Source organism: Neofelis nebulosa, chromosome 4 (assembly GCF_028018385.1).
Source record: "Neofelis nebulosa isolate mNeoNeb1 chromosome 4, mNeoNeb1.pri, whole genome shotgun sequence".
NCBI lineage: Eukaryota > Metazoa > Chordata > Mammalia > Carnivora > Felidae > Neofelis > Neofelis nebulosa.
This window is the reverse complement of record NC_080785.1, coordinates 107775259-107801538: the sequence shown is the minus strand read 5'-3', so window position 1 is coordinate 107801538 and position 26280 is coordinate 107775259. Positions and strand designations below refer to the sequence as shown.

At 59.9% G+C, this 26280-nt stretch overlaps 2 protein-coding genes across 2 annotated transcripts in view; one reads left to right on the top strand and one right to left on the bottom strand.

Annotated features, from left to right (window-relative positions):
- ADCY1 (adenylate cyclase 1) overlaps positions 1-6550 on the top strand; it is a 108490-nt gene extending 101940 nt beyond the window's left edge. Inside the window, exons 18-20 of the mRNA XM_058725631.1 lie at positions 890-1004; positions 2056-2180; positions 3901-6550. Of these exons, the coding sequence (XP_058581614.1) occupies positions 890-1004; positions 2056-2180; positions 3901-4227 (567 nt within the window). The 3' untranslated portion in view covers positions 4228-6550. The remainder of the gene's footprint in view (positions 1-889; positions 1005-2055; positions 2181-3900) is intronic.
- An 8746-nt stretch (positions 6551-15296) lies between these two features.
- Positions 15297-24373, bottom strand: CCDC201 (coiled-coil domain containing 201). The gene is made up of 3 exons (XM_058725630.1): positions 24312-24373; positions 18389-18814; positions 15297-16041 (listed from the first exon to the last, which is right to left on the bottom strand). The coding sequence occupies exons 1-3, from the start codon at positions 24327-24329 to the stop codon at positions 15877-15879; spliced, it is 609 nt and encodes a 202-aa protein (XP_058581613.1). The 5' UTR covers positions 24330-24373; the 3' UTR covers positions 15297-15876.
- Positions 24374-26280: the final 1907 nt, after the last annotated feature.

Below are 26280 nucleotides of genomic sequence, written 5' to 3'. Positions count from 1 at the left end.
AAATGAGCTCTCACGCCACAGAAGGACATGAAGGAGCCTTGAATGCATCTTACTAGGGCAAGAAGCAGATCTGGAAAGGCTACGTACTGTGTGATTCCACTTACAGGAGATTCTGGAAGAGGCACAACCGTGGGGACCTGGAAGGATTAGGGGTTGCCAGCGGGGTTGGGGGAGAGGGATGAACAGGTGGGCATGGGAGCTGGCGGGACAGTAAAACTACTCTTGTGGGTGCACGAAACTCTGTATTTGGGAAAACGCATAGAATGTACACACATAATATAAACTGTGGACTTTAGTTGACGATAGTGAATCACCGTGGGCGCATCAGTGGCGACAAAGGTCCTGACGCAGGATGTGAACAGTAGGCAAACTGTGGGGTGGGGGCAGGGGCACAGTCTACGGGACTCTCTAGGCCATCTGCTCTATTTACTGATAGACCTTAACCCGTTCGGACAAGAGTTAAGTCAGTTAAGTTTTTTAAAGCGTCTGTTCCCTTTATTCGAGGACTAGTAAAATACCCGTAAACAGAGAAAAATGAGAAACCTTGAATTGTCACAAGAAGAGAAAAACCTGACGGTTGTCTTTGTTTTACACAAGAGGGGCTGTCTCAAATGAATATTTTTTTAAGTTTGAGAGAGAGCACGCACTTGAGTTGGGGAGGGGTCCAGAGAGGAGGAGAGAAAGAATCCTAAGCAGGCTCTGTGCCGGCAGTGCACCCACGACCCCGTGGGGCTGACACCAGGCCACTACCCAGCCTACAGTGGGCGGGGCGCTGCTGTGCCTGTGGGGTCAGGTCCTGCCCCTGGCGGGGTGCCCGCGGAGTGTCCCAGCCCCCACATGTGGTGGCACCCCCCAAGCGTGGTAACCGCCCCCCGTCTGCTCCGTGCAGGCCAAGAAGGGCATCTCCTCCCACCTGAGCACACTGGCCGACTTCGCCATCGAGATGTTCGACGTCCTGGATGAAATCAACTACCAGTCTTACAACGACTTTGTGCTCCGTGTGGGTATGTGGCCTCGGACGCCAGCATGCTGCTCCTGCCCCACCCAGGGCTGGTGGCCTGGCCCCTCCTGTCCAGGAGGGAGGGCAGACCTCCCAGGGGCGGCCTGGGGGCACAGGGACAGCTGCCTCTGAAAGGGTCCTGGGAACCGGACCTGAGACCCAAAGGGTTGCTGTTGAGCTCACAAAACGCCTAAGTCCACTCGTGGTGGGCGGGGGGCGGCGGGGGGTGGGGGTGGGGGAATGCTCCAAAAATGGTTGCTTGTGGTGGTTCTAGAATTCAGACGTCCAGTGTCCAGTAAAAATCCTAAGAGTCAGGCTGAGTGTGAGGGTGACGGCAGGGGTCTGCGGAACCTGGCGCCCGCCCGGCCCGAGTCCCTGCGTCCTGCTTTCTCCTCTGGCCGGGACTCCACCGCGTGTAGTGACGTGGCAGGAGACAGAAATTCTGTTCCCGCTCCCCCATGGGAACCTAGCAGGGAGCCTGGCCCACCAGCCGTGGGGGAAGTGGCCCTCGGGCCCCTGTCTGGGCCCCGCGTCCTGCACACCACACCGGCACCCCGCTGCTGGGCTGGGACGTAGTGCCTGTGGCTGACCCAGAAAAGTCTGCGCGGTGTGGTGTGGGGCGGCATGACGTGGCCTCTGCAGGGCCAGGAGGCCCCAGTTCTGGGACGGCTGCAGGGGTGATGGGCACTCACACCCTGAGCCACGTGAAGAGAAGGGGGCCTCCGTTCCCCACTTCAGAGCACCCCGAAATAGCGTGAACGTTTCCGGGCCTCATACCCTACAAGACCTGCGGGGTCGCAGCCAGGGAAACGGAAGGGGGCGGCAGTGTGGGGGGTGCACTGCCGTCCCGAAAGGCCAGGCGTCTGAGCAGTGCGGGGTCTCCGTTCCAGGGAATGGGATTCAGGATGAGGACGGGGCCGTATGCCCAGGCTTCCAAACGGCCCCTTCGGACCGGACACTGTGCCAGGATCCCCAGGACCCCACGACCCCAAGAGGGGAAAACTCCTGCCCTCGGAAGCCTTCCCGGCACTGACGGTGCTGACGCTGTTTTCCAGGCATCAACGTGGGCCCTGTGGTGGCTGGGGTGATTGGGGCTCGGAGGCCGCAGTACGACATCTGGGGGAACACGGTCAACGTGGCCAGTCGGATGGACAGCACCGGCGTCCAGGGCAGAATCCAGGTCAGTTCACCACGAGTGCCGAGGCTGGGAGACGAGGCGCAAGAGGCGGGGGCCGGCTTGGCGGGAGTGGGCGGCCCTGAGCCCCAGGGCCTGGCAGGGACAGAACGCTGCCTAGCACGGTGTGTCCGTGGCCTGTGGGGCGTGTGGTTGTTGCTGTCTGGTTTGCTCTGTGGCCGCGGGGGTTGGCTCCCGCATGGCTGTGTGCAGAGTTGGGGGCGTGGTGAGGGCTGGGGTCCCAGTCAAAGACAGCGAGCCCCTCCAGCATCCAGGACCCTGCCCACGTGCCCGGCTGCCTTAGAGGGAAGGGCTTCCTGTGGTTTTGAAGGGCGGGTGCTGTGAGATGCCTGGCCCTGACCCCCCGGACTGGCCACCCCAAGGCTTGGGGGCAGTGACAGCTCTTCCCAGGTGTGCAGGGCTGTGGGTGGCTCTCGGGACCTTGGTCAGGTTTGCGGGGGCTCACACCACAGGCCCTGGGGCCTTGCGGGGAGGAGGCCTGTCCCTCTGTGTGGCTGCTGCTGGCCTCTGGGGGCCCATGGGACCGGGACAGTGAATGCAGGGCGCTCTGTCAGTGGCCCCGGGTCCAGCACTGGCCTCCCCCTCTGCCCTGATGCCTGGCAGGGTCCTCGAGAGCTGTGTAGAGGCTGCCAACTCCCCGGCATCTGCGTGTTCAGTCGTTCCACCCCTGCGCCCACCCCCCCCGCCCCCCACCAGCATCCAGCAGGCGCTACGTCCCTCTCAGGTGCCTGGCAGGCCCTTGGGTTCCTGGGTTTAAACTGTCAGGAAAGCTGTGCCCAGCACAGGGCAGGATCCCCTGAGGTGCGTCTGCACATCTGCAGTCCTTCCTTCGAATTTCTTTTATTGTTGTGAAGTTCGCACACTTTCCCGCATCACTGTGTGTGGTTCGTGAACAGCTCGAAGGCACTGAGTGACCCCACCTGCCATCCAGGACCCTGCGGCCTCCCCAGGACAGGTCACACGTATGAGGGGACCTTGGTGAAGCCAGGCCACTGTCCCAGGTCCACTAAGTTTCCAAAATCAGATTCCAGCAAGCCCCCGCCACAGACTGTGGCCGTTCTCCACGAAGTGCCTGCCTCCCCCGCCCCACTGTCATACCGCAGGGACCGCCCTTCCGTGGCCCCCGCCCCCATGCTGCATGTGGGTCTCTGCAAGTCCTGCATGGCCACATTCTGACCCAGGTGCCCGCCTCTCAGGGTCCCAGGGCTCCGACATGCCCTGACCACCTCTGTTCCCGGAGACACTTCTCCCGCCAGCGGCCCCTCACTTGGGCCCCCTCCCGTGTTGAGCACGCCTGCCAGTAAATGCTTCTTATGGGATCCTTCCTCTGCTGGGGCCCAATCGGACATTTGGTTCTTTCCTCAAAGAAGCGAGTGAGGGCCCCAGATGTTAGCGATGCAGGTTTGTGTGTCCCGCCCCTCACTGTCAGCCGCTGGAGCTGGTCCCGCCCAGGCATCCGGCTGGTGCCCGGGCCTCCCCCTGGAGAGCACTGCTTTCTCCTGAGTGCCCATGGCTGGCTGGTGTGCAGGCGGCCGAGACCCCGGGATGTCCCTTTGGGGATCCCCGCGGCCCCTTGGGTCCCCGGCTCTCTATGATGCTGGAGATAGGCTGTGGCGGGTGGAGGAGGGAGCCTCCGGGCGGCCCTGCCCCCAGGATCCTTGCCCGCCGACCCAGAGAGGTGCCCGCTTGCTTTCCTCCACTGCAGGTGACCGAGGAGGTTCACCGGCTGCTGCGCCGGGGGACCTACCGCTTCGTGTGCCGCGGGAAGGTCAGCGTCAAGGGCAAGGGTGAGATGCTGACGTACTTCTTGGAAGGCAGGACGGACGGAAACGGCTCCCAAGCCAGGGAGCGGAAAGTGTGTGGCTATGGGCGAGCCGGCCTCCAGGGCAGACTGGGCACGGGCCCGCCCCCGGTGTCCTCCATGGCCGGCCTCCCGGTCAGAGCTGGGATGGGGGCTCTGCAGGGCTCAGGGCTCCCCCCCTGCCCCCATGGCCAGCACCTGCCCCCCGGAGCAGCTGGGAAGGAGGCTTAGCGGAGCCCACGCTGGCTGCCGGGGGCTCAGGGCACAAATGTGCGGGGCGTCTGGGCCTCGGGGGCTCCAGCAGGGACCAGCCCGGCCAACAGCAGGGCCGGGCGCCAGCGGCTGGGCTGCGGAAGGGGAGCTGTCCAGGCATGACCCGAAGCAGCCAGGCAGTGACAGGCCAGGGGCAGCCCTGCCCGCGTGGACTTGAGGCTTTCACGGGACTGTGCTCGCACGGTCCTCTCCCCGGTGGCAGAGAAGGAGCAGCTGCCTGGGAGCGGCCGGGTCAGCGTCAGGCTCTGGGCCCTTCAGGACATCCTGTGGGGCTGCAGGCTTCCATTTAGCCAGAGCCGTGGAGCTGTGGCCGGCGGGCGTGAGCACGAGTGTGCCCCTAGGCAGATGCACCATGAACCCTGTGTGGTGGGGCCTGCATGGATGGAAGCCAGGCCTCGCTCGGCAGGGCCGTGAGGGCAAGAACGTGACCCAGATGGCTGGGCCCTTGATGGTGGTTTTGGGGAGAACAGACAAGCCCCCTGTGTGGCTGTGCAGGTGGTGGGGACACCTCCTTCCAGAACGGTCTTTGCTGAGAGCCAGAGGCGGGTCTTCTGGAACTCACAGGCCCCCGAGCCACGTCTCCGCATCAAGACCAGCGTCCTCCCTGTTCTGCGCTGTGCTGTCCCTTGACCCCTGACGGCACCAGTTCCTACAGACCCTGGCTGTTCTGGTCACCGTGCTGGTCATCTTGGTCTCCAGTACTTACAACATGAGCCTGCATGGATTTTGAAACAAGTGAACCTCACGACCCAGAGAGAGCTTGGGCGGAAGAACCAGCGGCCGGACGGGGAGTCTCGGAGTGAGTTTCGTGCTGCACGTGTGGGTGTCCGGCCCCCTGCAGGGAACTGTGCAGAGGTCTGGGAGTCACCTATGTGCGCAGGGACAGACCGAGGACGCCGGGATGTGCTGCTGGGGGCACAGGGCGGCAGCCGGGGGAAAGGACGGACCAGAAATACCCGGACGAGACATTCGGGGGCCTCAGCTCCGACCGCAGGAGGAAGACCATTTTGGCACCGGAGGGGGTCTGGGCAGACAAGTCCATCTGGGGACCAGTCCTGACCTGCAGCTCCAGCATGCAGTGCGGGGGGGCTCTGGGGGACTGAAGCCAGTGAAGGGGCCTGGGGGTCCTGCTCCCGGGGATGTCCCCAGGCTGCTCCCGCTGGAGGCCTGTGAGGCGTGGCATGCTCCGTGGGGGGCGACCCTGCCCAGCCGTGTTGCCGGGCGGGGGCTCTGCGGGGCAGTCCGTGCAGGTTCAGGACAGAAGTGGGTGGGTGGACAGCCTCCCTCCTGAGAACAAGCTGTTTGCTGGGCCAGCAACAGCCATTGCTACATCTACAAGGTCTCAGTGGCCCGGCCCGCACACCCCCCCCCCCACCCCCCGCCGCCCACATTTAGAGACATGGCATGATTCCTTCAGGGGAACCTGAGTCACCTCAAGAGTCCTGTGAGCATGTGGCCCGTGTGCCTGTCTGCACCCAGCTGCAGGGCTGGGGACCTGGCCCGTCTTCCACCCAGGGCAGGTTGGGGGCCAGGGAGCGGTGGACGGCACTGTGGCCTGACCTCGTGAACGTGCTCTGTCACAAGACAGAGGGGACTTTACAGGAATTGAGGGTACGGGCCTTCAACTGAGGCAGGGTCCTGAGTTCCCTGGGTGGCCCCGGTGGGACCGCGTGTCCCCTCGAAGTGGACGTGGAGGCCGGGCGGTCAGGACGGCCCAAGCATGAAGCTGTTGTTAAAGATTCGGGGCCCCGGCCCTCAGCTGGCGGAGATGGGTTGGTGGCTCCCCAGACACACACGGCAGGTTCCAGAGGCGGGTGGACGCCCATGGGACTCTCAGTGGCCCTCTGGCCTCGCTGGGCCCAACCCGGGGTCCACGGAACCAGGAGCAGCTGACCTCTGTGACCAACTCCGGCAGCGAGGCTCCCGCCTCCACGAGCGAGCGACCGTCGGTCACCAGCGGCTCAGCCCCACGGCTCCCTGGGGTGCAGGATCCGTGTGCCACCTCAGCGGTCGCTGTGTGCCATCTTCCTCCGTACTTGGGATGGGACTGTAGGATATTGCCTTACTTGTTTTTACTCTTGTACAGCGTTCACGGACAAACGTTAGCCTTTCGCGTGGGGTCCTCTCTGAATTATTTGAGATGCTCTGTAAACAGCACAGTGTTTCACACGACACTCCTTCGCTCCCACCAAAAATGAGAACAGCCCGTCACCATGCAAATGACACCCTTTACCCAGATGTGCGATGTCCCCAAGGCCCCACGTCTCTGCTTGGGGGGCATTTTGGGTGTCCCTTGGCGCCCCCGCTGTGTGCTGCTTATGCCCAACCTCAGTAGACTAGAGAGCAACCCCAAACTTCCAGATGCTTCCACGGACCATGGGGCCGGGTGGTCCACTCCACAGGATCTGTGTCCTGCAGGGCGGCACCCCCCACAGGCCAGGTCCCCCGAGCCTGTACTTTTATCAGACTCCAAAGCCACCAGAGCTTCCAGACACCTTCTGTCACTAGAAGCAATAACAACTTTAACATGTGGAACCAAGCCCGGTGCAGAGCAGACCGGTAACTCAGACACAAGCCATGTGCACACGTGTGCCCAAGTCGAGCCATGCTATGGGGGGCCGACACCTCCAGGGCCCCCCCAGCTCCTCCTCCAGACCCAGCTCAGGCTCCTCCATGGGCTTTGCTGTCGGTGCCCCGGGCACAGGGAGCAGAGGGACACAGGGAGGGCAGGTTGGGGTCTGTGCACATCTGTGACTCCCCTTACGCTATCTCCGCGTGTTTCAGAGCCGGGACGCCCATCCTCCCCACTCAGCCTGGTCGACACTCGGGCTCCGCGCTCAGACAGGACCCGGCCAGCCTTCAGAGGCACACACCCCAGGTCCCCCGTAGCTCCATGCTGGGCCCCATCAGCAGCCTAGACATACCGAACCCCTGCTTTGTCCCACTCAAGGAGGAAGGGTCCGGTTGGCCTTGCCCTTCTCTGTCTCGGTCTGGTGGACCCGTCTCTATCCCGGCATGTGTGTGCATGTGCCCTTGTGCGCTGTGTACCTGTGACTCCCTGAGTCGGGTCCTTTTGGTCCCTCCCTGGGAGGCAGGCCCCGCCCACTGCACCCATGCATGGCTTACCTGGCAGGTGCTCCCCCCCCTGCCGGGCACTGAGTGGCCCCCTGACCAGCTGGGTCACAGCTGACACATGGAATTCTGAAGTGTGCAGGCCTGTTGGCTGTATGGAAAGTCACCCCCGGAAACTGACTTGACCCCGATTTTGTAGTGGCTTCGATTAAAAAAACATAACAAAACAAAACAAAAACAAAAAGTCCACCTTCTTAGAAGCTGTTGATTTTAAAATGTTTGGTTTGGTGAAATTAAGGGGCAGCTGTGGCCGGCTGGAAGCAGAGGGCATGGCCACGTCCTGGCGCCTGGACCTCCTGTCTGCCTGGCTGCGTTTGCTTTGAAAGTTCACATGGGACGATTGAGCCCCAACACCCTCTGACGGGACGTGGGAAACGTGGGGTGTGGCCTTCTTGTGGCATCTGGCGGTAGTGTTTGTCTTCACGAGTCATAGGCTGGAGTGGGTTGAAATCAGGTCCCAGGTCAGCTGGGGGTGGCCTGAGGACCCCCGTCCTGGAGGGTGGGGTGGGGATGGGGTCAAGGGGCAGACATTCAGGAAGGCTCCATTTGGCTCAGCCTAAGGAATATACTTCTGCCTGTGCGTTTGGCCAGGCTGGACTCCGGAGGTGTGGGGTCGGCACTGGCAGCTGGTCCCGGGAGTGCGGGCCCCTGGGGAGTGGGGCCGGGTCCCCGATACTGTGGCAGGTGGCAAGCAGCCAGAGGCAGGCCCTGTGCCCAGAGACTGTGGGGGCCCCTCAGCAGCGGATGTAGCAATGCAGAGTGGCCGTGGTGGGAGGGACAGCCTGGTGTGGCAATCAGCATGAGGCAGGGTGCCAACCCCAGACCCCGTGCCCTCGGGGCGCTCCCAGGGACGCCAGCTCCAGAAGCCGGCTGCTGTCTGTGCGCACCTGCAGGCCGGTCCTGTAGTGCCTGGGGACACGTCACCTGCTTGTCCCCCTCATGGGAGTAAACGTGATTGCAGGGGCGTCTGGGGACCACAGCTCCCTAAAGGGCTTTGTGGTAACGACTCCTACATTCGAATTTCTTAATTTCCCTGCAGATGTAATCCGTCTGTTTCCCGTCCGATCTGTTCACACAGATAAACCGTAACTGCTGTGCTGGAGCCATGATTTGCTCACATCAGTGCGTATGTGTGTGTGTGTGTGCGCACATGTGTGCATGTATATGGGTGAGTGTGTGTGTGCACACACGCCCATGCACGGGTGTGAAATGTGTGTACGTGTGTGTGCTTGCATGGGTGTGAAATGTGCATGTGTGTGCAAGTGCGTGTGTGCGTGTGTGTGTGTGTGTGTGCATACGTGGTCTGGCATGAGCAAAATACAAACCGATGGTGTGTTCCTGAGGCTAAGATGGGGTCACAGAGAACAGACTGAGTTGGGGGGCAGCCAGCCTGCCCCCAGGCGTTTGGTGGGACTGTCCCTGCGTGCCCTGCCTTGATTTCCCTTAGAAATCCCAGCCCTGGGAGGCGAGGAGGGGCAGGGGCAGAGCGGCCGTGGCCCCCACACGGCGCCTCTGTGTCCGGCCATAGACAGGAGCAGAGTCTCTTCCTGATGTTCTTAGAACCTTCCGTCTGCCGTGTCGGTGAGGAAGCCCAGGGCCATCGAGGCAGCAAACTGCCCGTGTTCTGTTGTTGGGTGTGGTGGTTTCTGTCTTCAGCCCGTCTGGGCTCCCTGTGCACGGAGGCTGCGGAGGGGCCCGTAGATGGGGGGCAGGAACCCTGGACGAGGAGCTGGCGGGGAGCAGGGCGCCTGCCTCTTGGCTTCACGGCTGGAGACCAGGTCGTCGGCTGCCCGCGGCCGTGCAGACAGACGTCCATGCACAGGGCCCTCTTGGGTGATGTTGTCAGCGGTCAGCGCGCCGACCACAGGGGTGGTCACGCCCTGTGGGTGAGGTCGCTCCGGACACAACCTCGATTCCTTTGTGCAATCTTTGCATTCCTCCCCACGCGTCACTGGATTCTGTAGGTTCCGCTCGGATAACCGTGGGAAGGGCCGGGGTGAAAACACGTCTGGACGTCTCCATGTGGCCATAGACGAAGGAAACAGCGCCTCTTTGGCGGCCCTCAGGGCCCGTTCCCTGAGCTGCGCGCCCCGTGGTGTCGTGAGGCACCCCGGGGCTCGGAGAGGTTATTGACTTGAGCAGCATCACACAGTGCAGAATGGCAGGGCCTGTCTGTCCTGAGCCCTTGGTTTTTGTCACCCTCCCCCCGCCCTCAGCTGACTCTGCTGGTTTGGATGGAGCTCCCTGCTGGTCCACACCCGGGCCGGCTCTGAGTGGTGTGTGGCCAGCCGCCCACGGCTGTGCCCCGGGCGCGGGTTGGCCTCACCTGGTGTCCTGCTCTCCCCGGCACAGCATTTTGTGCTTTCGACTGCCGCCCCCACCAGGTTGCTCCAAGCCTGAGGAACCCTGTCTCCATCCCTTTCTGTCCTAAATCTGTGTGCTGCCCACCTGTCCTAGCCTGAGCAAACCGCGGAGCGGCGGGGGGACAGCTGCCCAAGTCTTCCTGCGAGGCCTCTCTGGTGTCAGGCAGACAGGGGCCCCCAGAAACCCCCAGACCACACACACGCCTCCCCACATACATGCAGCCAAGTGGCCCCCAAGTCCTGGTCAGAAGGCGTGTGAGCCCTGGAAGGCCGTGTCTGCCATGTCCCTCCTGATGGCACAGCCACCCAGTGCCTCATGCTCCTGGCCCGCTGTGGGCGGGCGGGGTCCCTCCTGCAGGTCGGAGGACGGCCAAGGGCAGGCTTCCCCGGGTGGGCGTGGAAGGCAAGACAGGTGTCGTGGAGGTGCCGGGTCCCCAGCTTCCCCGGCCTCGACCCCTTCTGCCCTAGGCAGCTCGGAGGCAAACAGTGTGCATCACCTGCCAGGGACTGATGTGTAAACAGAGAAGCCGTCCTAGGCCAGCCCCCCCAGACCTGGCCGACCGCTCGGGCTCACTAGTCGTGTGCGACGTGCGGGACGGTCTGTGGGAACGGCCCCTCTGAGTGCCCCGTCTGTGCACTCTCGCCCCCCACGGCGCAGACCATGGGCCCACCAGCAGCCAGAACTCGATTCTCACCTCCCACCAGCGGCCCCACCCGACCCCGGGCCCTGGACAGAAGCACACGTCTCAGGGGACCGCCGCACCCCCGCCGTGGGGAGCCTGAGGAAGTCCACTGCGTCCCTTGCACACCCTGGGGTGCCACGCCTCCGGAGCATCCGTCCTGCGGGGTCGCACGGTCTTGCCTTCACCCTGTACAAATTATGGGCTCGCAAGCCACGTGCACTCAGAATTGCATGCCGTGAAACCCCCACGTGTGTGAACCCACTTTGAACTTGAAAACACGCATCACGCGCAGAGGGACGGGCCCGTCTCGGGCCATCTGCCGGCTGGCCGCAGAGCGTCCCCGCGACACAGCGCACCCTGGGGCCCAAGTCCGGGCAGCAGCGCCTGCACCAATGATGCAGCGTGTCCCAGCCCGGACGCCCCTCCTCCCTGCCCCGCCCCGGCCGCACGATTGCACACCCCCTTGCACAAGGAAGGTAACACGTGACCGCCACCACCTTAGAGTAGCTTCCGTTCTCGCCAATGGTCAACCCAAAGCCCACCCTGGGGGGTTTCCTCACTTGCCAAGAAAGGTGGTGTGAGCCCCGCACCCTCCGCGTCCCGCCGGCTGTGGCCGTGTCCCAATGCGGAAGGCAGTGTGGGTGGGCACGGGGACGGGCTCTCCACCCATGAGCTCACTCGAGAACAGTTCTTCAGACACAAAACCAGGTGACGGGGTCGGAGTGACGCCGGCTCACGGTCACCGGATAGCTTCTCTCGATAGATTTGTATAATCAATACGGGTCTATTTTTACGTCAGCCCCTCACTGTACCTTCCGGTCTTTTCCAAGATGGTTCAACTGAGACAGAGAACTGAGTGGTCCTATTTTTATTAACAAAGAGGTGAACAGACTGAAAAGTTAACGTGAATGTACATTTCTTAATTGCGACTTTTCTACTGAGTGTTTGCACTATACTTTCTGGAATCTTATTTAACAAAAATAAAGGAAAAAATTGCTTGACTAAACGTTGTGGTGGTTTTCATTGAAAGCCACATGGTCGTGGGCGGGATCTGGAGCTGCTCCTGCCTCACTCCCCATTGAGGGGGACGGTGGTCTCCTATAAAGTGCGGGGGGTCCCCGCCTGGGCCTCAGTTACCCCTCCACTGGCCGTGGAGTTTCTGCTCCCAGCAAGAGTCTCTGGGGAGATGACTCACTACCTGGGGTTGGTTCCTCAGACCGGTAAGTGTCCCCTGGTTGGGGATTCCCATGGAAGCAGATCAAGAGGGGACAGCAGGGAGTGGGGGGGCCACATCAACAGGCTGAGCCATGCCGCTCACTAAAAGTGGGCTGTGCCGGCCGAGTCGGGCCAAGGTCGGGGCATAGCAGAAAAAAGGCTCTGAGGCAGCAGACCAGAGTGTCAGGGAGGGTTTGCCAGCAGTGACACCAGCCACCCTCTGCCAGGACACAGCTAATGCCACCGTTCGGGGAAGCCCCCTCCTACCCCCAGGTTAGGGGGCAAGAGAGGCCAGTGGTGCAGGGACCGCACATATCTGGTGGGAGGCAAGGGACAGGCCGGACCCTGGAGAGCAGGAGCCTGTGGCCCAGGCTCATCCCATGGAGCCGGAGACCCGCCCCCCGAGGGCAGAGGTGGGGCGGGGCAGTTGCTGGCTCAGCCTCCTCCCTGCCCTGAGCCCCAGGCTGTTTCCAGCACCCACTGACCCCCTCCCCCCCCCCCCCCCCCCCCCCCGCCTCAGCAGCTTGGCAGAAGTCACAGGGAGCACACCCCTGATGGCCCCAAACCTGCCCTGCCCGCTGCTCCCCTGCCTGTGTGACCCCCATTTCCAATGCTAGGGACGCACAGGGAGGCCCCCAGGCTTTGTCTCGGAGCCCCGGCCATCGGGGGCCCTGCTGGCCCCGTCTCCTCATCCCACATCCACCACCTTCTCTGGCTCTGCCTGGCCTGTGTGCCCGTCTGCCGCCCCTGCCCCGTCCTGCGGGGGCCCCTAGGCACTCCGGCCACTGCATCCCCCCCAGCTACTCTCACGGGGCTTCGGATGCCAACCGGTCACGTCCTAGCTGTGCCGGAACCCTGCAGGGGCCCCCAGCTCACGCAGGTGAATGGGGACCTCCAGGCGCTCCGAGGGCCGCCCCCGCCCGCTCCATGCTGTCCCAGCCCCTGCCTCCACACGGGCTCCCCACCATCCCCGGCACCCCAGATGCTCAGCCAGGGCCAGGGGTCCCTCTGTGGCACATGCCTCCACGTCTTGGTTCGAGGTCAGCCTCCCCAGGGGCCTCGTCTCTGTGTTTAGAACCTGCCCTCCCCCTGCTCTGCCGTCCCTGCATTGAAATGAATGAATGAGTGCATAGGGTGACTGCGTAGATGGCTGTATGCATCTCTGGGGGTTCCTACGACCCAGAAGCCCAAGCTGGGGGGCTTCAACAGAGATGTACCCTCCCGCCTCTGGAGGCCGTGTTCGTTCTGCGTGTGGGGGGCAGTCCGGCCTGTGCCTCTTCCAGCTTTGGGGGGCCCCCGGCGTCCTGGGCTCGCGGTGGCCCAACGTGCCTGCCGCTGGCTTCTCCCTGCGCGTCTGCATTGGGTGCAGGGCGTGACCTTAATCCAGAATGACATCATCTCTGCACCCTCATGGTAATCACAACTGCGAAGACCCGTGTTCCAAGGGAGGTCTGGTAGGGATGGAATTGTCCCCCTCCCCAAATTCCAGGCTGGGCCTGCAGGGAGGCAGTCGGGGTTCAAGGAGGCCGAGGGTTGGTCCCCGTGATGGGACGGGTGCCCGTGCAGAACGAGACCCCCCAGAACCGGCCGCACTGATGCCCGGATCTCCGGTGCCCGGCCTGCAGGACAGCGAGGAGTAAGCACCGTGGGAACTGGCAGATTCGGACAAGGCCGCCTTCTCAGGCTGTGGTGGGCTCCCTGCCTGTGAACCCAGCGGCAGCCGGTGGGCATGGGGATGTCAACAAACAGCGTTGGCCCCACAGCAGCCACAGGGTGGGGCCCTGACACCAGCACAGAAGGAAGCGGATCCAGAGTTCCTGAAACCAGAACCGCAAGTTGGACTTTTCATGCACCTGCCGCGTCGGGATCAGGCGTGGGGGGGGGGGGGGCACGCTTGGGGTGTTTGTAGGGGGAACTGGGATTCCAGGTTGGCAGTCGGTTCCCTGAGTACTGAGAACACGGCAGGTCCCCAGGCAGCAGGACCTGGCAGGCTTCCTGATCATCCTTGGAACTTGGTGGGAGGTGTTTGTGGCTGGGAACTGTCCTGGATGAGTAGCCTGATGTGCAGGGCCTGTCCGTTTCTCTGTCCTCATGTCTGACCTCCTAGGATTTGGACACTGGATGCCAGTTCAGCCATTGTTTTCTCCAAGTTTACTCTCTTTGTGGGAGATGCCCTCGATTTTATCTTCCAGGGCTCCTGTGGGATTGCTCACTTCTGTTATCCTATTCTTTATTTTTTGAGAGCAGGGGAGGGGCAGAGAGAGAGAGAGAGCGTGAGCAGGGGAGGGGCAGAGAGAGAGAGAGAGAGAGAGAGAGAGCAGGGGAGGGGCAGAGAGAGAGAGAGAGCGTGAGCAGGGGAGGGGCAGAGAGAGAGAGAGCGTGAGCAGGGGAGGGGCAGAGAGAGAGAGAGAGGGAGAGGGAGAGAGGGAGAGAGGGAGAGAGGGAGAGAGGGAGAGAGGGAGAGAGGGAGAGAGGGAGAGAGGGAGAGAGGATCCCAAGCAGACTCCTTGCTGTCAGCACAGAGCCCAACTGGGGGCTTGATCTCACAAACCAAGAGAAAATGACCTGAGCTGAAATCACGTCATATGCTTAGCTGACTGAGCCCCCTCGGGCACCCCTACTCTCACCCTGTTCTTAATTCCCACACGTTATCTGCTGGGTATTTCTCTGTGTGACATCCTCTTATGTCACCACTGTCCCCCGACGCTGCTCCCATGTCTGGTGCGTCTCTGCCTTCACACCTGCTTCCCGCATGGTGTGTGTTCCCATCCGTGAAAGTTCCGCATGTGGCTGGGACAGGGGCACCTCCACGTCTGCGCCCAGGTGTTTCCTCTCAGGCCATGTCCCCTGTCCTCCTGGGGCCCTGGGCCTGGCGTGGCCTCCAGGACCCACAGGGAGACACCTGCCCTCTGTATTCACGATGCGAGGCATCCCCATGGCCACCGCGCACGCCGGCAGTGGTTCTTCCAGCCCCAGCGCCCCTCACGCGCCCCCACGAGTGGGCCCCCTTCTCCCTCGGGGTAACCACGCTCTACAGTGTCACGTGCCAGGGTTAAAAAGATCGCAAGGTCAGAACCTCTTTGTTAACCGGGAAATTTAAGCTCCCTTTAGAAAATAGGATTATTGCTATATTTGAACTTGTTTCTCCCATCATGCTTTTAAATATTGTTTTTTGTATGCTTTTTCCTTTTGTTGATTTAAAACACCGTATTCCACATCTCTACACATTTGTGACTGGCACAGAAAGCCCCCGGATACTGTGCATGTTTAGAAGGTATCCACATTTCAAAGCATCATGCTAAATGCCGGATCATTCCCGACTGAGAATAAACGCCAGAGCCGCCATCCTTGTCCAGCCGAGCTACACGCTGTTCTTAGCCACTATTTCAAATCCCTGCTTTTTAAAAACCCCACAAATGAGATACCCCTACTGTATTCAGATGATTTAAAGAATTTAGGGGTGCGGGGGGGGCTCAGTCGGTTAAGTGTCCGACTTCCACTCAGGTCATGATCTCACGGTGCGTGGGTTCGAGCCCTGCGTTGGGCTCTGGGCTGACAGCTGGGAGCCTGGAGCTGCTTCAGATTCTGTGTCTCCCTCTCCCTGTCTCTCAAAAGTAAATATTACAAAATAAAATAGAGTGGGGATGAACACATTTATAAGAATAAAATCGAGCTCTGTTTTTATAACCATGAAGTATCCCGCAAAGCTGTGCCCGAGATGGTCTGGACTGGGAGGTCCATGTGGTTTTGTGTGTTAGCTGAAGGGCCCCAAGGGCCCTGCTCCCTCCTCTTGACAGAGGGCCCGCACCCCCCCCATCTGTTTGGTGGGACCCCAGCCCCAGGAACGCACTACCGTAGGGGGTTAAATTCTCACCACCCCCACAAAACCAGTGCCTGAACTGCCAGAACCACCTCCCGGTGAGTCGCGGTGTCTGACTTCCCCGGAATGCACCCTGAGCCTGCTGGGAGTGTGGCCCCAGCTCTGTGTTGGGGGGGGGGGTGGGCAGCTCACCACGCTCCCTGGTCCCTGGGTGGCCCTGAGGAACCCCTGGGGGCGGGGGCACCTGCTCCCTCCATCCCCTGCTCTCCGTTGGTGCTTCTGAGGGCCTTGCATGGGATCAGAGTTATGGGAGCCTTAACTTGCCCCCCACCCAACCCAAGCATCACAGTGGAGAGGGAAGTGGTCAAGGTGAGGCCCGGGGGAGCCCCGAGGATCAGGGTTTGCAGTCGGTGGATGGAGGGCTGGCCGCGGGAGCCCCAGAACACAGTGCTTCCTGGCCCGGCCCCAAAATGCAGTCGTCCTCGATGGTGAGCTCATGCTGAGTGGCCTCCTCGATGTCCCGAAGCAGCCTGACTTCCCACTGCCTCACGCGCTCTGTCTGTGGGGGGAGAGGTGTCCCTGAGAAGGCCTACGTTGCAGGAGCCCTGGCTGTTGCTTGAGACGAGCCTCATATGGCCAGCAGGTGCCCGTGCAGGCTGCAGACCCCTGCCCCCCTGGGTTCCCTGGTCACCCGGTCCGTCTGCTCCCACGTGCCCCAACCGCCCAGAGGGCCGCATCCTGGTGTGGGGACAGGAGGGGTGGGTAAGGACCAGGGAGCCAGGTCTGACAAGGGTGCAGAGGGCAGCTGGGGGGCCGGCTGGGCTTGTGTGGGACCATCGGCCTGGGGCAGACAGGTGACTGTCCAGGCTTGCGGCAGGGAGACCCCCTGACCTGGGGGTCGGGGAGTGGGGAGGTGGGACAGGATGAGCCCTGCTTCTGAACAAGGGGAGCTCAGGCTGTTAGAAAGCAGAGCCGGGGCAGGGGAGCTGAGCCAGACCACATCATGGGGGGCGTGCTGGGGCTGGACCACAGAGGACAAATCTGGAAGTTCTCAGCCCCCATGGCAGGCCCTCCCAATTGCTTCAAAATGTAAAAAATAGTGACAACCCTCTGGGGGTAAATAAGGAACAGGAGAGGCTGGTGCCCTGGCATGCTGGGGGAGGGGGGCAGATGGTGGAACTGGAGGGCGGGGCCACCAGCCAGAGCAGTCAGTGCAGCTGGGAGCTCTGTGTCTGCACTGAGAGGGCTGCCCCATCTCTGGGGGCAGGTGGGGACCTGTGACCATCGCAATATCTGCCCCGCAGGGAGACCCTCAGGCCCCTTCCCTTTGTCAGCTCCAGAATATTCTGGCCAGGCTCACGCCCCTCCTGGCAGCAGGCAGGACCACTGGCCCGCGGGGACACGCGTGTAGAGCTCCGCACAGCCCTGCGAGGCCGGGCTCCCAACTGCAACCAGGCGACCACAGAAGGCAGGCGGGGGCACCAGGGAAGCTCTCCCTCCCCCAGTAACGCCCCAGAGACGTGAGCGGAGCCAAGCACAGGGGTTTGAAAGGCCAAAGAGAGGAGCCAGCAGGAGAGGCCAGGCATCCCACAGTGACCTCAGAAGGTGGATCCTGGCACCTGTCTCGAGGGCAGATGAGGGGTAAGAGGAGAAAGCCACTGCCCAGGCCACCCCACACCCAACTTCCCCTGAGTTCCAGCAGATGTTGGGGGGACAAGGGCCTTGAGGGCGGCAGAGTGGGGATTTCCCCCAGGGAACCAACAGGCCCACTGTCCACCAGACACATCCCACCTCTGGTCAGCAGGACAGGCCAGCTGGAGCCAGCCGAAGCCCCACAGTGCCCTTCTCAGAACCTTCTAGAACACAAGGGCGTCAGAGGAGAGGGTGATGCTGCTGTGGGCCAGGGAGCAGAGCTCACAGTAGGAAAGGGGCCCCGGGGGCCAGGGGAACATGGGGGGAGGCCCCGGGTCTGCACTGAGCCACGAGGAAAGAGCCCACAGCTTCCTGGGCTCACCCACTCCACCTTAAGAAGGCCAGCAGGATTTATGGCAGCGTGTTCAAGAGTTTGGGGGAGCAGATGGGAACTGGGGGGATACAGATGCTCCCCATGGGGTCACATGACCCCTCAGAGCAGGTGGGGCAGGCCCAGGACATCAGAAAGGTCTAGCAGTGAGGGAAGGGTAGCTGCTCTCTCTCAGGTCACAGCCACCTCCATGGGCCCTGAGCCCCCAGGTGGGGATGGGGTGGGGCTAAGCCGGGACAGAGCCAGTGTCCAGCTAAGGGCACAGTCAGGGACAGGGGTTGGGGACACAGGGATGTCAGGGACACGGGGACAGGGTTGGGGTCAGGTCAGGGACATGGTCAGGTCAGGGACACAGGGACAGGGTTGGGGTCAGGTTGGGGACATAGTAAGTGACAAAGGGCACAGAGACAGGGTCAGGGACACAGGGACAGGGTTGGGGTCAGGTCAGGGACACAGGGGCATGGTTGGGGTCAGGTCGGGGACACAGTAAGGGACAGGGTTGGGGTCAGGTTGGGGACACAGGTACAGGGTTGGGGTCAGGGTGGGGACACAGTCGGGGACAGGGTCAGGTCGGGGACACAGGTACAGGGTTGGGGTCAGGGTGGGGACACGGTAAGGGACAAAGTCAGGGGCACAGAGACAGCGTCAGGGACACAGGGACAGGGTTGGGGTCAGGTCGGGGACACAGGGGCATGGTTAGGGTCAGGTTGGGGGCACAGTTGGGGACAGGGTTGGGGTCAGGGTGGGGACACAGGGACATGGTCAGGTCAGGGACACAGTCGGGGACAGGGTTGGGGTCAGGGTGGGGACACAGTAAGGGACAAAGGGGCACAGAGACAGGGTCAGGGGCACAGGGACAGGGTTGGGGTCAGGACAATCCTACCACAGCCGCCAGCTCCTTTGGGTCCCTCCTTCTCTTCCCCGAGGTGTTGGGGACCCCGGGCAACCTCAAGTGTGGAGACCGGCTCCGTTCTCCCCGGGACTCTGCCTGCTGCTGCCTCCGAGTGACTGAGGCGGGTGTAAGAGGATCTTCCTCGGGATCCCAGGGGTCGGAGGTGGGTGCCGGCCAGACGGTAGAGAGCTGCAGGTTCCGGAGGGTGGCCATGGTGCTCCAGGAAAGGCTTTCGGGCAGCGGGGACTCAGCCACGGGGCTCCCTTCCGGGCGGTAGGGGACACGGCCCGGTGGCCTCCTGTGCAGGCTGGGCGTGGCATCCCGGGGGGTGCTATGCTTCGGGACGTTTCTCGGGGACAGCTGACTCGTCACTGAAGAAGGACCCTCATCTTCTGCGGTGGACTTCAGCCCAGACACCTGTGGAAACGGAGCACGGAGGTCGTTTCTCTACAAGGTCACGGCAGCGAGCCTCTGAGGGCACACCCTCCTCCTGGGCCTGTGCCCCTGGGTGGGGAGTGCGCCGCCCAGAGACAGACCCCAGCGCAGGGCGGGCCGTACTCCTCTGGCTCCGCCTGGTCTGCTGTTTGGTCAAAACCAAGCCCCAGTCAGAATGATTTTAATGATAGAACCGGAAAACAGACGGCTTTCACGTAAAGACACTTGTTTTCAGGAGAAAACTGCAAAAACGTCATCAGCGAATTCATCTTAACATTTACACTCAACATAAAGAAGCAGGAGTCTGGGCGGAGGTGCATGCATCGGGCAGGTGTGCAGGGTAGGGGGACACAGAGCATCCCCATCCTGGGTCCTGAGACCCCGGCCTGCAGCAGTGGCTTTGTCAGGGCTGGTTCTTCCTCCAGAACAAAGCCTTGGTGGAACCCCTCACACTCCTGTGCTCACGGCTTTTTCTAGATGCTAACACACTGTACTCGGCAAATAGTTTTATCATCATTATAAAGCCATGGTCTGCACAGTGCTCCTTGAAAAGCTGTCACTTCGGGCACCTGTGGGGCTCAGTTGGTTGAGCATCTGACTTCAGCTCAGGTCATGATCTCACGATTCAGGAGTTCAGGCCCCACACTGGGCTCTCTGCTGTCAGCACAGAGCCCACTTTGGATCCTCTGTCTCCCTCTCTCTCTGTCCCTCCCCCACTCTGTCTCTTTCTCAAAATGAATAAACATAAAAAAAAAAAAAAGCAAAGCTGTCACATCAAAACTATGTGACAGATTGAGCAGTTTGTTTTTTGTAAGCAGTTCTCATGTGTCTTTTCAATACATATCAATTCGTGCTGTTAATTAGCACCGCACTGCATCTAGCCAATCTACTACCGTGCTAGGTCATGTTCAAAGTGAAGTCCAATCCCACGTATGGAGTGGGGAAGAGTATCAGTGGACTACAAATCCAATAAAGGAATAATCTCCAAAGTATGTGAGGCATACTTGAGAGACACAACTTGAGAGAAAAAAAACAACAAATCATCCAATTAAAAATGGGCAACAGACACGAACAGACACTTCTCCAAAGAAGACATCCAGATGGCCAACAGACGCATGAAAAGATGCTCAGTGTCACTCATCATCAGGGAGACTCAAGTCAAAGCCATGATGAGACATCACCTCACACCTGTCAATGAAGGTAAAATTAACAACATAAACAACAGGTGTTGGTGAGGATGCAGAGAAAGGGGAGCCCTTGTGCACTGCTGGTGGGAATGCAAACTGGTGCAGCCACTATAGAAAGCAGTGTGGAGTTTCCTCAGAAGGTTACCAGAACTACCGACGACCCAGCAATTGCACCCCCAGGCACGTAGCCAAAGGGAAGGAATGCATCACCCTGAAGAAGTGACAGCACTGCATTGTTCGCTGCAGCGTCAGTCACTATTCATCTCCAAGCTGGATCCCCCTTGGCAGGACATCCCATGTGTGTTTTCGGTGGTGGGAAGAGCAGTTTCCAGTGATAGAGTCCGCTGCTGACAGTGCTGCTCCAAACCATTAAGAAAGTGGCTGTCGCACAGGGTACAGGAGGAAGCAGAACTCTTTCAAAAGAGCAAGTGTATAAAATCTCCAAGACGAAATGACACCGATGTTCTGGAAAGCCTGCTGGCACCATAGGCGTGGCAGCGGCATGTCCACCGGCTTCCACACAGGGCACGAACAGCGCCAGTGGCCGGCGTACCACACTGCCACTTTGTGGTCCTTGAATTCCCGCTGTGATGCGTGATTGGGTAGGGACTGGGGGGAGGCAGAGCTGAAAAGCATTTTAACGATGTGGAACTGGTCAAGGGCTAAACTTGTCCTGGAAGAAAGCGCAGATGCTCCCGCTGTCTCTTTCGGGATGCTGCGGGGGAGGGAGACCGCACAGCAGCCTTCGGTTTGCTGTCTAACAAATCACACTGGCACTGAGTGGCTCAAGGCAGACGTTGGCGGTCTGTTTCTGTGGGCCAGGGCCCTGGGGTCTCCCGTGGGGTTGCAGTCTGGCCGTCCTGGTTGAAGTCAAACAGAGAAACAAGGAAAACTAGAAAGTCCAATTTCAACCTCTCTCTGGTCCTGCCCCGTTAGCGATTTGTAACAAAGAATAAAACCACGGAATATGTGTCCCGAACGCAAAGAAGTTCTTGTGTCATAAATGGAATCCTGATACACACACGGGTGTGTGAAATCACCGATGATATTCCACGTCCCCGACTCTCTGAATGAGACACACGGCATAGATGCTGTGAGAACAGAGTTAGGTGTCTGAATTTCCCACAGGGGCTGAGAGCCAGGCCAGGGCAGGAGACAGTCTGCAAGCAGTGTGGGGGGAGGGGTTGGGTCTTGCAGAAACGTGCTCAGTGGAAGGTGCCGGGCATTCAAAATCTGACCTCAGGGAGCAATCAGAGCATTCCTAGGAGGTGAGCGCATCATCACTGGGTGGCTCGGGGAGGCACAAGCCCAGCTGGAAACAGAAAACAGGTCTGGCTCCATGTATGCCCGCAGGAGGCACCACCCCCCACCCCCCCACCAGCCCCTGAGTCAGAAAGCCAGGCTGGAGTGCCCTCCTGGGAGGGGGCCGGTTGCAGAGCTTCAACTGTGTAGCTCCTGGGCTGCTCCTGGCACCTCGTTTCCTTTAGCAAAAGCTTTAGAAATTGATTAACGTGAACTCAAACAGCCCGAACTGGATTTGCTCCAGAGAATGAGTCAGCGGTCTCTCAATGCAACTGCCCCGTCGTCGGGTGGCGTGGGTGCATGGGAGAATTCTAGGGGCTCCGCACCCTCCCAGGACCTGGGGCTGTCCACTCCTGACACCTTCTGTGGCTTTCTAATAGGTGAACGGCGCTGTCTCCCAGCGGTGCGGGCTTTAACGACCAGCGGGGGCAAACGCCTTTTCATTTCCTTGCCACCTATGTTCCACGTGCACATCTTCTTTGGTAGTCGAAGTCCAGGCACCCTTGCCCTGGCAGCAAAGGCAAACAGAATACGCTTGCCTGCCAGCAGGCTGGCGTTGGGTTCGAAAACACTTCCAGCTGCGGCCCGTATGTGAAGCTGTGTGGGAGACAGAAGGCTTCTGAAAGATCCAAAGCAGGATGACAAGAAAGGCCAGGCAGGGAGGAACCAAGTAAACACAGGCAGTGCCTCTGATGTCATCGCTGGAAAAGGCCGAATGCGTGGAAAAAGACCCAAGACAGCCCCACGGTGTGATAGGAAACAAAAGCCAAAATGTTTTCCTTCTGGAATTACCTTTGCAACACATACCGTAGCATCAACACAGAGCAAAATCCACAGAGACGTATGGAGAAACGGAAATAAACAAGTCATTGAGGCAAGCCCACATTTTATTTATGTATTTTTGTAGCCCCTGGTAGATCAAAGAGAAAGAAACGATCCAAGTCCCATGAAGGCAATTGGTGTTTGTAAAGGGAAATGCTAGGCCATGCTACTTTATACAGGGACCAGGCTCAGGGCACATGTGGGGTGTGAGCACAGACCGGGGCTTCTGCTAAAAAGACACTACAGGGGAATGGGGACACATTTTCTCATTAGCAGAAGTTACTTCGAACTAGCCTGTTCAGGAAAGCAAACTGAGCCAATAAACGACCAAATGTCGATAGGCTTCTCCATAAGAACAATTTGATACATTTTTGATTAGACAATGCTGTGACGCTGACAGCTTACAGAAAGAAGCATGTGTCTGTAGTGATACACGGGCAACGCAAATGATCTAGACACACATGTGGGAATACTGCCCAGGGAGCTGGGCTTCAAATGAGCAGGGAAGGGAGTTTTTTCCACTGCATGTCATTGTTCTGCCGGGTTGGTCACTTAGGAAAACAAAAAAATAGCAAAGCCACGCCTCTACCCCACATGAAAATAAATGACAAGGGACTGAGTATTATACTCTTTAAAAATTCACAGTTTACTAGAAATAAAAACAAGATAATTTTGAAAAATCTGAAACAAATTGGATTGTTAGATCCTCCACCAGGATAAATTCCAAATGGATAGAAGGGGTAAATTTTGTGATGAGAGGGGCAATGAAATGGGGTCGCTTATGTCAAGGGTGTTTAGAGGGAGCCAGGAGGCCATGGGGGGGGGGCGGCTCACACTCAATTCTCATGGTGCAACCATGAACTTTGAACTGTGCCAACCTCCATAAACTCCAAGGACTCACCCCAAGACCCTGCAACTTACTACCATAATGGACTTTGCTCGGTGAGAGACTTAGAAACAATTCTGTTCAGCCAATCTGAGTTTTCTGCGGCCAACACCAATCAAAACTGACATAGACCAACATTCCCCATTGTCTTAAAAAAAAACCCTGAGTTCTGTCCCCAGGGGGACATGACTTGGGCTGTTCCCGAACTACAATTCTGAGACCCCCACATGAACACTTTTGTTTTATTTCGGTCCTGCCTCTTTTCTCCGTGGTCAATGTTAACAAACAAACAAACAAACAAACAGAACTATAAAAGCACTGGAAAGAAATATGGGTGATTTCTCTGTAAATCTTGTCAGAAGTAAGGCTTTCAAATGATAGCTCACAACACAGAAGCCATAAAGGAAAATATGTTAAAATAAATACATTTGAAACTTCTGCAAAGACAAACCGGCAATGTACTCAGTGAAAACACACAGCCCACACCTCCCGTGAAAGGTAAATGAGAGGTTAATGCTCCTCAGACTCAGGAAAAAACCAAAACCTAACAAACATGCAAAGACCCTGAGCAGATGGATGGATGGACGGACGGACGGACGGACGGACGCACACACACACACACACACACACACACACACGTTTTTCTCATGCACTGATAAGAAAAGGTCCCTATGCTTTGGGTACAGGCTCCTCCCCACCCCCCCCCCCCCCCAAACCGAGGAAAACTACAAATGTAACATTCTAGTAGAACATAAAAACATCCTTAGCCTGTGGTGGGGGCTGGGGAAGGCTGAGGGGACACCCATACCTGTTTAGTCCCTTACCCCGACACCACAGGAAGACATTACCTAGCTGCAAATGAAGATGGGCAAGGACAGGAGAAAGGTCCCCGCTTGTCTGGAGAGGGAACCAGGCGAGCAGAGACTCGGGGAGACTCGGGGCAGCCGCCCAGACCGGCCTGGGGAGTGTCCGAGGGGTCCCCTCCCAGCCACAGCGCAGGGCTTTGGAGGGCAGGCTCTAACTCCCCCCGGGGACCCCTCCCAGCCCGGCGCCCCGCTTTTCTGTGCGCACGCGGAACGGGCGTCGCACAGGCTCCCCGCGGGGCGGACACCGACTGACCCGGCCTCCCTGACGGGCTGGGGGAGGGGCGGAGGTGCAGGACCCGGCACCTGTCTGATGTGTTAGGTGAAGGCGCCTCGGGTCTGAGCGCAGGGCGCCCCACATCAGGGGACGCGCGGTGACTCGGACCCGCCCGCCGCCAGCGCCCCCCATAACGGCCTACCTGCGCCCCGGACTCCATCCCGCCTCGGCGAGGACACAGCCGCTGCAGCCGCGGGCCCACGAGCCCGGGCCCAGAAGTACCCGCGGGCGGGACCCCACCTGCGCGCCGCCTCCACCTGGGCCCGTGGCGGCGCAGGCGCAGGGAGGAGCGCGGGCGGGCCGAGCCCCGAGGGTGTCCACCTGGTCGGTTCCACGCACCTGTGTGCGCTTCTGGCCCGAAGAGGTCAGGGCCGCGGGGCTGTGGACGCCGGAACCTGAGCCCCGCGAGCGCGCCTGGCGCCGGGTGGTCTACCTGCCTGTCACAGTGAGCTAGAGAGGGGACACCGTCACTCCGCCCTGGCACCCACGGCAAGGTCCGTGTCCCTTCGTCCCGAGCTAGGGAGCGGAGCGCTGGGTGGTTGTCAGAACCCTGCGGGACAAAGGGGCACCGGCTGTCAGATGGGCCCTGGCGGCTCCGGGACTGGCATCAGGGCAGCTCCTGGGGCCTGTGCTAGCCCCCTGCCAGGAGTGCCCCCCCCTAACCCTTCCACCCCATCCCACCCCACCCCATTCCCCCTGCTGAGAGCTCCCTCCTGCCCCTCCACCACCTCCACCACCCCCACCCCATCTGGTACCCCCTGCTGGGAACTCCCCCCACCCCACCCCCCTACCTCCTCCACCCACCCCACCCCCCAACCCCTCCCCCACTCCTTCCATCCCACTCCCCTACCCCACCCCCACCCCCTCCACCCCAGCCCACGTCACCTCTTACTCCCTCCCTCCTCCCCCCTCCACTCCACCTCCTCCCCCCTCCACTCCACCTCCTACCTCCTCTACCCTACCCCAGCCCACCCCCCCCACCCCCTCCACCCCCCCCCCCAGGCATTTCTGGGAGTGGGACTGAGGGGAGGGGTGCAGACAAGAGGCTAGGGGCCCACCTGAACAGCCTCTGCCATAGTTCATCTACACACCAGGTCAGCCTTGCAGAAACTGAGAAAGATTCACGGTCTTGTGGATTCATGGAAATGGATGATGGGTGAATTTTAACATCACTGAAATCCATTTCATTTTTATGTAACCATGACATATAATTAGTAATAATTTTTAAAAACCTCCCCCTGTACAGTCCATCCTTTTCCCGATGGGGAAAGTGAGGGCCACCAAGGGGAAGAGTTTGTTCAAAGTCCTGGAGTGAACCAGGTGGGGCTGCCTTGACATCCCAGTGTCCTGATGTCTCCTCACTGTGTCAGGCCAAGTGGCCCCTGTCCTCCTGGCTCCCAAGGGTGACTTGACCTCTAACCCCAGGGTGCCCCCTGGCACTTGGGCAGTGCTCTGAGTGCAGCGTAAGGCTCTTCTGTTTGTGTTTGTGACCAAAAACAATTTTGAAATCCACAGAGTATGTCTAGGGTCATGTTAGTCTGGCACACGGGTGTCACCTGTCACCAGTGCCCTTTGTTGCCGCACCGGGCAGCCCTCTGAGGAGAAGCGTGGGGGTCCGGGCCAGTCCGTGGAGGTCCCCGCCAAGGGCCCAGCACATTCCTTGTGTGGTGCCCGGAATTGGACACCTCTCGCTGTGCTGAGGCTGAATTCAGGTGTGACTCAAATCCAAGCTGTAGACGCACACGTGCCCACTGGCCCGCCATACCGAGACCTTCATCACAGGTGCAAATAATGCTCTTGGTGTCGGACAGTCCGGCTCAGAGCCTGGCTCTTGTCACTTTGAAGCTGTGGGCTTTGGACAAGACATGCAGACAGCCTGGGTCAGTGAGCATGGCGCGCTGGGCTTGCTGACCGTGTGCAGGGAACCCCCCGCCCCCCAGCAGCACCCGGCAGGCGGTAAACTCGGCAACGACAGCAGCTGCGTCCACGGTACCGCCGGCCTTTCCTTTCCACCTGGCTTGGGGCTTTCAGAACTCCAGCACCCTGAGTGACTGTGGCTTCTGCGCTGGATATATATTTGTATTTTCTGTATGTTATGATGTTCTGGTATC